Source organism: Centruroides sculpturatus, unplaced genomic scaffold (assembly GCF_000671375.1).
Source record: "Centruroides sculpturatus isolate CEXI.00-Female unplaced genomic scaffold, Cexi_2.0 scaffold521, whole genome shotgun sequence".
Taxonomy (NCBI): Eukaryota; Metazoa; Arthropoda; class Arachnida; order Scorpiones; family Buthidae; genus Centruroides; species Centruroides sculpturatus.
Genome location: NW_019384833.1, coordinates 90745 through 101469, shown reverse-complemented (window position 1 = coordinate 101469; position 10725 = coordinate 90745). Strand labels below are relative to the sequence as shown.

The window sequence follows — 10725 nt, the reverse complement described above, 5'->3', positions numbered from 1 at the left end:
CGCAAAAAGTATTTTATATTTTGTCATAATATGATTGAAATTTCACCGAATGAAAAACTCCCATCGAACGAATATAAAACGATTACAATTTATTTCATATTTATTTCATATTTAGTAATGAAATATTCCTTTGTGTCACAAAGCAATATTTCATCACTAAATATGAAACATATCGGTCAGAAACATTCCTTTGTGTTGCAAAACACAATTAATTAACACCATCCAGAAACATCATAGAGAAAGAAAATAAATAATATTGTATTTACAATATCAATTTGTTTAAACGAACAACTCACTTGTAATAAATGTGTGAAACAAATTTTGTATTCGTAAAATATTCATTTAACGTTAATCTTGTAGACTATTATTTATTTCACGGCAACGGAAATAAACCGGGAAATTTAAATCCGTATATGTCATATTTGTGTAGGAAATGACGATTCAATGTAACTGATGATATAATTTATCGTGTTGTCGTCGTAGAAACAGTAAGGATATCGACTATTCTGTTTTATTGTTGATTCTTTTCTAAGGATCGTACTTGTGAGATTCGCCTGTCGATGTAATTACAAGACTCATTGGACGAGATGAGGTTGGTTATCTTTTCGCAATTCCTATTTCTAGTGGTTAATTCATGTCAAGAGTTTTGGCAACATTGGGGGAATGTTTCTTGTACGTCATGGGCAGACAGCTGCCACGAATCAAAGAACTTTTCGTCCGTTCAAATATTTGATCAATCCTTATCTGTCAAGTGCGGCGCGGAAACGATTGACTCTGATTTGATGCGATGTTTGGACGTTAAAAATATACAAGAGATAACATTTACAGATTGTTTTCTGTCGGGGATTGACTTTGGAGTATTCACTTTCGGGTATAAAATCGAACACGTCAAGATAGAATACACACTCTTCGTGCACGAAAGAGACTTCGAGAGCGCCTCGTTTAATAACATGTCCTCTCTGCGATCTGTTGAAATAATAGACGTGAAGACGTCGGAACTTCTAAATTTAACATTTAGCAATGTTCCGTCGCTGACTTCATTGACCATCAAAAACTACAACTTCACTTTATTTCCGAACAAACCTTTCCGAGAGTTAATTAATCTTTCCGAATTATACATCACGAAAGGCAAGTTAAGAGTTTTACCAGAAGATCTATTTTATAATCTTCACAATTTGGAAAAACTGCGGTTAATTCTGAATAAAATTGAATCGATTCATCCACTTGTCTTTAAAAATCTCGTCAAACTCAAATATATGGAGTTAGATTTGAATAAAATAAAAGATTTACCCAGTGATATGTTGAATGGTCTATCTCACTTAAGGACATTTAATATTAGTTGGAACCGACAATTATCAGAAATTCCGTCCAGATTATTTAATAAACTGTACAACTTGACTGAAATTAATGCACATTATTGTTCTATTTCTACACTCGAAGAAGATGTGTTTTCTGACTTGATTAATTTGAAAATCGTCACTTTAAATTCCAACCGAATTGAACATCTCCCACCAAATCTTCTGAGAAATAACAAACAGCTGACACGATTTTCCTGTTCGTATAATAAAGTAGCGAAACTTCCGACAAAAATTTTTCACGGACTTTCTGAACTGCGAGAGTTAGACTTGCGGGAAAATCAGTTAGAAAATCTTCCCGAAGATGTTTTTCAGAATTTGTCGTCATTGCGAAGACTCGATTTATCATTGAATCGCCTAACTTTTTTACACGAAAAGATCTTCCTCCCATTGACTAGATTAACGGATCTCGATCTATCTTACAACAATTTAACTAAACTTACTGGTAAGATTTCTCTTGGTAGCAGCAAGTATCTAACTTATCTGAATTTATATAATACAGGTTTGAGACGATGGCCGGTGATAAATTGGACACAATACAACTTGACTGACGTGATTCTCTCAAATAATAATTTTGAAACCGTCAAATTGCCAATTTACACTCCAAATCGCGTAAAAATTTATCTTTTTAATTGTAAAATAAGAACAATTTACATCGATGACAGGCGATATGGATTTCAAATGCCGATTTATGATTTAAATAATAATAAAATCACTTGTGATCACAAACTGCAGCAATTCAATTTTGCCGTTAAATCAAATATAGAAGTGGCAAAAAAAATATTTCCAGATATAAAAGACACGAAATGTTTCGGAGAAGAAAGAAATTTGCTTGACAATACATCGCTCGTAGTCATAGGAAATTATTGTCCGATAAATTGCGAATGTTCTGCACAAGATCATCACGTGATGGTGAATTGTTCCGGAAAAGGAATCGAGCGAATTCCCGAAGTTCTCCTTCCGAATGCCACGATTGTCGACTTGAGTAATAACTACATAAAGGAGTTGTCAAATGTCGATTGCGTGACGTGGAGAAACGTCACACATCTTCGTCTGAGTAATAACTCGATAAGTAACATTTCGGATTATGTTATTTTACCAAACCTGAAATGTCTCTTGTTGGACGGAAACCAATTAACCCAATTACCTTCCGGACTAATGAACCTGATCGACGTTTCTACGGAATTTAAGATTCACTTGTCCAGAAACAATTGGACTTGCCATTGTCATTCGCGAATTACTAAAGACTGGTTGCTTAGAAACAGTCAGAAGATTGCAGATTTCTCCGATGTTTTCTGCACGAGAAATTCGTCTTTTGTGTCTTTCACCGAAATTATTTCCAATGAAGAATGCACAGAAATTGCAGAAATAAGTTTGACATCTTCAGTAAATGATTCGTCTTCGATCGAATATTGATTGGATGAAGTTAACTCTGTTTCTGGATAGAAAATCGCAGTCTCTGTTCTTACTTCGCTAATGTTAATAAGTGTAATTATTGTTTCTTTCTTTGTTTATTGTCGCAGAAAAGGAAGTGACGAGAAAGTGCCGAACACTAAGCAAGAAGAAGTGATTTATTATAATGTTTACACCTGCCTTAAATAGTATAATTAAAATGTTTCGTGTTTGAACGCTTTAATTAATAAATAATTTTTCGTAAATTGCCGTCATTTTTCATTTGCATCTATTGAAATTAATTTTCTATATTTTAAAAAATTATAATGTTTTATATAGTTTTTTGTTCATTTTCACTACGAATTATATTAAAAAATGTATAATTATTGCATGATAAAGCAGTAAATTGAGCATAGATCAATATTGTACTTGTATAATCAAATAATGTTTTCTGTACAAAAAATTCGAAAATGGAAGTAACATTTTTTCATTCAGAAATATTATCATTAAATTTTTAATTTATACAAAATATCGTTGACGGTTCTGTGGTTTTCTGTGGCATTAAACAGACTTCAAGAGTTTTATTTTCATTGTTTAAATTCTAAATTTTTCATATTTGTTTAATATTTATGTCTGGAAAGCATAGGATAAAATAGGGACAAAATAGATTTCGTTGTCCCATAAAAGGTCCCGAGCCAAAAGAGATTAGAAACCCATGTCCAACTATCTGATAGAAGACAAGAATGAAAGTTGTAGATACAAAAATTATCTCTCAAAATTTCTTGCATTTATCGACGTTCGAGGTTCCCCGAGCCAAAAAATGTAAAACGGAGTCATTTTTCTTCAATCGCCATACTTTCGCTCAGTTATAACAACCGGGAAATTGATAAATAAACAGTAAGACACGAATCAAAGTAATGGCTTGCAAAAATATCCCAAATCAGGCTTAGGATTGGCTATGATTTCGGACGACAACCGGAGCTGGCAAAGTAGTTACTTAGCGAGGAGTAACTAAACAGAACCCGGCTTCTGGCTCTTGACCAGGTTAAATGTCTTTTCACCTATTGGCAAAATACAAAATAAAAGTGAAATTTTTAGAGCTACGTCCAGGAAATCAGATCCCATAGGACCTGTGGGATACATAAAGAGGATAAGGACAGAGCACTTATTTCTACTTTTGTCTGTTTCTGCTTTGTGAGCAATAAGAGAGCCTTCTTTCTACATCCGTCATACAGGAAATGTTTTTGATTTGTTCTAATTTAAACTATTTGAATATGCTACATTTATGCTTAATTAGTTCGGTGATTAGTGTCGAGATTGAAAATCGCGAGATTTACTTCACACCATACGGAAACTGATTACGACCCTTTCGACCCGCCTTGGGGTAAAATAGTTTGTTTGACAATGTCAGTCCAAAAACTTTACAATAATTTCACTTCGTCACAAAGTGCCAACCCTTAAATGACAATTTAAGGATTGAATATTTCTAATTGGCCTGGGTTAGATAACGATAAACGGGACTTCTCCGTTGCAACCGAAAAGCCGACATTGTACCTCATCAGTCTAACGGTCGTTGTCCGACCTACTTTCTTCGAAATCAACATTAGAGTCTAACCTAGTATGACGTAGTAATTTATAGTAAAACGGTCTTGTATAATATTCGTAGTACTTTGTGAAGTTCTAATTACAATTTAATAAGTATTATTTTGTTCGGAATGATTAAAAGTGCATCATTAAGTAGAAGAATAACGTAAAACTTTATTTTTTAGTTTAATACAATTTACAAAATCAAAAGTCCGTACACCTTAATATTACAAACCTAGACCGACACATACAAAGTTAATTAATTTACTTAAATTTAATTCATTACACAACTGTCGATAGGCTCGCCTTCATCCGTTTCCTCATAGAAGACTCGTACACTTCAATTAATCCTGTAAATATTTCGAGTGCCGTTATTATTCGAATGATACATTATATCGAGCCTGAATTATACATTATTTGTAACTGTGATTACAAATATAACTGAGAAATATTTTCGATATAAACACTAGGCCATAATAATCAAAACGAAATTGTTAAAGCATTAATTTTTCTAATATTTATGATCGAGAAAGACGTAATAATACTTTTTTAATATAAATCTTGCCAATTTCTACGTATACTTTTTATATTCACCTTAATTTACATTCGTCTAATTATGCTTAATATGTATAAAAATATACCGAAAAATTAATTTTCTAATAAAGGGACTACTTGCTAATTGAACTTGGGAAAAAAATATCTTCCCACTAAATGGGAAGATATTAGACGTGTCTAAATAGCACGCTTATAAACACTAAAGAACATACATCGAAATTAGTACTTGTAGAATGCATTGTCAAAGGCAAGAAATTGTAAATATGATAACTTTCTTATGTTGGTCTCCGGTCGAAAAGAAGGATTATCGTTGAACTCGTCTCAATCCCGTGTTCAAATATATACTCAAAGTCCCGAAATTCCGTAGGAATTAATCTATAGTACAGCCGAAAATTAAGTCACGCGTGAGATTGTTGACGCAGACTGTCGGCTTTTCCGGAGTGCAGCGGATTCTCTCAAAAAAGTGTCATTCACAAAGGTTATGCTGCTTTTTCTAACGCGTGCCAATGATGAATATTGTTTTTAAAATTAAATGTAATGAATCTGAAGATGAGTATAAAAAGTAAGCAATCCTTTCATGATCAATCCTCTCACGAAGCAATCCTTTCCAATTTAATGAATTTACGTTTTCTCAATTTGTTTTAATTATTTGGGTGTTGTGGATATATTGGAAAATCTTTTACTATATTTGTAAAATGGCCACCGTCTCACGGACTACTCCGGTAGCTTTGCATTTTAACTGTTGTTGCTACCAACACCCCTTTGGAATTGGTGACTAGGCTCTCGGTGTTTCTCAACTAATAGTTACTCTTACACTACCGTGTTTCCCTGAAAATAAGACAGTGTCTTATATTAATTTTTACTCTGAAAAATGCGCTAGGTCATATTTTCAGGGAATGTCTTATTTTTTCCAGGAAGAAGAATTCACATTTATTATTGAACAAAAAAATTCCCAAGTCGAACTTAGACGAGAGTGACGTATATCCGGTGTGCAGTGGCGTACCGTAGTGGGGGCGGCAGGGGCGGCCCGTCCCGGGCGGCACTTTTTAGGGGGCGGCAAAATTTCACAATAAATAATAATAATATGTTGTAAAAATTTGAAACATCCTAATCCATGCTTGCATCGCGCCTACAATAGTGCTATCGTCCGGACAGTCCGGGAATCGGCTCGCCGGGTGAACTAGTAACTTTTTCATCCGAGGAGTTTTCATCCGAGGAGTTCCTGCGATACCTGTTGACCCCCTTTTTTTTGCTTGTACGATTCATTCGCGTTCATATACACCATTAATATCCAATAGAACTATCTTAATTAAACAGGTCGCTGCACTACAACCGAATTTTTCATTGCTTGTTCTGTGACAAAACTGAATTTTGTTCTTTTAAATTGAAATACCTAAATAAGGGGGACCGAAATTTTCCTCCGCCCCGGGCGGCTGACACCCACGGTACGCCACTGCCGGTGTGTCGAACTGTCGCCTTTTTATAATGTCAACATCGGACTCGATGACCAATTAATGCTTACTGAACCGTAGCACTATGCAAATGTCATGTGGCGTGATTCCCGGTCGATCAATTAACGGCGTATAGAGATTAATCAAATCATTAATATATATATTGAAAAGCGGTGAACCCGAGATCGAACCTCGAGGAACGCCCTTATTTGGCCCGAAAGAGCTACAGATAATCTGTCCAATTTTTACGAAGTAAATTCTGTCTGACAAGTATGATTTTAACCGGCTTAGAGGAGTCCCTCTTAGACAAACAGTTTATACTTGTATATTTAATCTGTGCTCCTTTCTTTTTTTTCTTCTTTGGCAAAGGCTGTCAAATTTTCTTAACTTTTCGTGTCAAAGGAGGTCGGTTATCCATTATACAAATATCAGAACCTTTCGGTTTATACGACATACTTCTAATGTTAAATCGATCGTTATAATCCAAAACTTTACAAAAACTTAATCCATTTCTTCCAGTCTTACGATATCCCAATCCAATGTAAAAAATTATTGATTTGAGTCGAAAAACTAATATTGTATTAATTCGGAATTTCAAAGGAGAATTAGTTTAGGGGTTGTCCGTAAATGACGTCCACGCTGGAAAAAGGGAAGAGTTACGAAAGTCGGTCCTTAACTGGTGTGTAGATTACGTCACACCTGCCGAACGAACCGGTTTCTCGCTTCCATCCTTCCTCTAGTCTCTTTCGTGTCTCGTGTCGTAACGTGTGGCCAACGACTTAATTTCACAAATTGCCATTTCGTAGGATGACGTAACTTCGAATTTTCTGATTGGGTAAAAATATTAAAGTTTTACATACGGTGATTTACGACGTTAAGTCGGTAGACAGAGTATAAGTAACGAACATAATCGATATTTATACAAGACCAAAGACCAATAAATCACTACAGAAGGACGATAAATTATTTATTCAATTATTTAAATGCCAACGACAGACGAAGAGATTACCGGTAGAAATGAAAGTAATGTTTATTCTTTCGGATTTCCCTTTATTCGAGTTCAATACACTTCCCTTGTTATTTAGTACTTAAACACAATTATTTTCGTACGTAAACTGCTCGGATCGATTTTAGTTTAAATTACATTTTGTCGAAACATAAATTAAATTTTTTTGAATAAAAAATTTCGCATTCGAACGAACGTAAAATCAAGAAATTTTATATTTATTTCGTATTTACCAGGGAAATTCTTTTAATAATATAAGTGACGTCACTCAGAAACATTCCTTCGCGTCACATAAAACAGTTTCTTCTATCGTTGACGAAAATATGGCAAAAAAGTTGTCTTCATTTACAATAACAATTATTTTAAACCAGGCAAACTAACAAACTCGCGGCCACTCTTACGAAATATCCAGCCAGGATACACGTTTAACCTTATAACTTGTTTTTGCGACAACTGCACCAGGAAAAAAACGAGAAAATTACAAACGCTTGCGTAATATTTCTGTAGAAATCGACGTCGCCGAGGTCACTTTTTATTGTGTTGTCGACCACCGGCGACGAAGTATCTATAATAGCCGCTTCGTAAATTACGATTCCAGAGTTCTGTACTTTTGTTGATTATTTTTCGACATATTTACCACAGATTCGTGTGTCGAATGGATTAGAACCGTCCTTAGACGAAATGAGGTGGGTGTTCTTTTTTCAATCCCTATTTTTAGCAGTAAATTCTTGTCAAGAGTTTTGGCAACATTGGGGAAAGGTTTCTTGTCTGTCACCGGCAATCAGCTGCTACGAATCGAAAAACTTTTCCTCCGTTGAAATATTAAATCAATCTTTATCCATCAAGTGCGGCAAGGAGACGATTGACTCTCGTTTGATGAGATGTTTGGAAGTTAAAAATGTACAAGAGTTAACATTTAGAGATTGTTTTCTGTCGGGAATTGACTTTGGAATATTCACGTTTGGACATCGAATCGAACACGTTAATATATGGTATCTATCAATCCTGTATGAAAGAAACTTCGAGAGCGCTTCGTTTAATAACATGTCCTCTCTGCGATCTGTGGAAATACGAGGCGTGAAGACGTCGGATCTTCTAAATTTAACATTTCGTAATGTTCCATCACTGACTTCATTGAAAATTGAACGATATAACTTTACTTTATTTCCCAACAAATCTTTCCGAGAGTTAATTAATCTTTCCGAATTATACATCACTTATGGAGAGTTAAAAGCTTTACCCGAAGATCTATTTTATAATCTTCACAAATTGACAAAACTAGACTTAAGTAACAATGAAATTGAATCGATTCATCCACTCGTCTTTAGAAATCTCACCCGATTGGAATATTTATATTTACAATGGAATCGGATAAAGCATTTACCAAATGACATGATGAAAGGTCTCTTTAACTTAAGGACATTTTCTATTACTAAGAACCGAGATTTACCAGAAATCCCATCCGGTTTCTTTAATAAACTGCACAACTTGACTGAATTTTCTGCAGGGGGTTGTTCTATTTATTCACTCGAAGAACACGTGTTTTCTGACTTAATTAATTTGAACATCGTTGATTTAAATTCTAACAAAATTAAAGAACTCCCGCCAAATCTTCTAAGAAATAACAAACTACTGACACGATTTTTCTGCTCGTTTAAAATAATCTCTTCACTACCAACAGGAATTTTTAGTGGACTTTCTGAATTGCGATCGTTAACGTTGCGGGGAAACCGGCTACAAAATCTTCTCGAAGATGTTTTTCAGAATTTGTCGTCATTGGAGACTCTTATTTTATCAGAAAATCGCCTGACGTATTTACACGAAAGCATCTTCCTCCCGTTGACTAAATTAAACGATCTCGATCTATCTGAGAACAATTTAACTAAAATTATTGGTGAACGTCCGTTTGGGATCAGCAAACATCTGAATTATCTGAATTTATATAAGACAGGTTTGACACAATGGCCGACGATAAATTGGACAGAATATAACTTGACTGAAGTGATTTTTTCAAATAATCGTTTCGAAACCGTCAACTTGCCAATTTACACTCCAAATCGCCTGAAATTTTATCTGTCTAATTGTAAAATCAAAACAATTTACATCGACGACAGTCAATATGGATTTCAAATGCCGACTTATTATTTAAGTTTTAATGAAATTACTTGTAACTACGAACTACAACAATTCGTTTTTGCCCTTAAATCAAATATAGAAGTGGCAAAGAAAATGTTTCCAGATATAGAGAAGACGAAATGTCACGGAGAAGAAAGAAATTTGCTGGATAATGCACCTTTCGTAGTCATAGGAAATTATTGTCCGGTAAGTTGCGAATGTTTTGGCAAACAAAATCACGTGGTGGTGAATTGTTCCGGAAAGGGAATCGACCGAATTCGCGAAGTTCTTCTCCCGAATGCCACGATTGTCGACTTGAGCAATAATTATATAAACGAGTTGTCAGATGTCGATTGTGTGACGTGGAGAAATGTCACCCATCTACGTTTGAGTAATAATTCTTTAACTAATATTTCTGATTATGTTCTTTTGCCAAACCTGAAATTTTTGTGGTTGGACGGAAACCGGTTAACCGAATTGCCTTCCGGATTAATGAACCTGATCGATGTTTCTCCGGAATTTAAGATTTACTTATCACGAAACTACTTGACTTGCGATTGTCATTCGCAATTTACTAAGGACTGGTTACTTAGAAACAGGCAGAAAATTGCAGATTTCTCCGATGTTTTCTGCGCTAGAAATTCGTCTTCTGTGTCTTTTATCGATATTGTTTCTAATGATGGATGCACAGAAATTTTGGAAGTAAATTTGGCATCTTCAGTAAATGATTCTCCTTCGAACGAATATTGATTGGATGAATTTAGTTCTGTTTCAAGATGGAAAATCGCAGTGGCTATTCTTACTTCTCTAATGTTATTAGGTGTGGTTATTGTCGTTTCTATTGTTTATTGTCGCAAGAAAAAAAAATGTAGAGAAAGTGCAGGAAGAAGAAGTGTTTTATTACAATGTCTACACTTGACGAATTTTCAAATACGACAATTTAAATATATCCAGTTTTATCAATTTAATTACTACTTGCCAATAAATTGTTATTATTTTGCATTTGTTTCTATAGAAATGATTTTGTTTACAGTCGACCCCCGTATAATTACGGTCCCTATAGTTACGATTCCTATAAAACTACGAAAAAATTGCTACCGGTATCCGTAAAAAATAGTAAAAGTTCCCTATAAACAACTCAAACGTCATCGGGAAGCCGAACTACTTTCCCGCCGTCCGTAGCGCCACGCTACGGAGAGATTTCTATCGTCTGGACAGTATTATATAAATTATATATAAATTAGGTACTGTACATATAATTATATAT

General features: G+C 34.6%; 1 protein-coding gene across 1 annotated transcript; it reads left to right on the top strand.

The window, feature by feature from the left end:
* The first annotated feature begins 486 nt into the window (after positions 1-486).
* On the top strand, positions 487-10388 carry LOC111630149 (slit homolog 2 protein-like). The gene is made up of 2 exons (XM_023374200.1): positions 487-2768; positions 7932-10388. The coding sequence occupies exons 1-2, from the start codon at positions 588-590 to the stop codon at positions 10206-10208; spliced, it is 4458 nt and encodes a 1485-aa protein (XP_023229968.1). The 5' UTR covers positions 487-587; the 3' UTR covers positions 10209-10388.
* Positions 10389-10725: the final 337 nt, after the last annotated feature.

What these genes read in the sequence shown, in the direction of transcription:
- LOC111630149 (XM_023374200.1), top strand. Translation starts at nt 588, where the DNA reads ATGAGGTTGGTTATCTTTTCGCAATTCCTATTTCTAGTGGTTAATTCA. An exon ending in ATTCGTCTTCGATCGAATAT is followed by an intron (nt 2,769 to 7,931) that starts TGATTGGATGAA and finishes GCTTCGTAAATT; the next exon opens with ACGATTCCAGAGTTCTGTAC.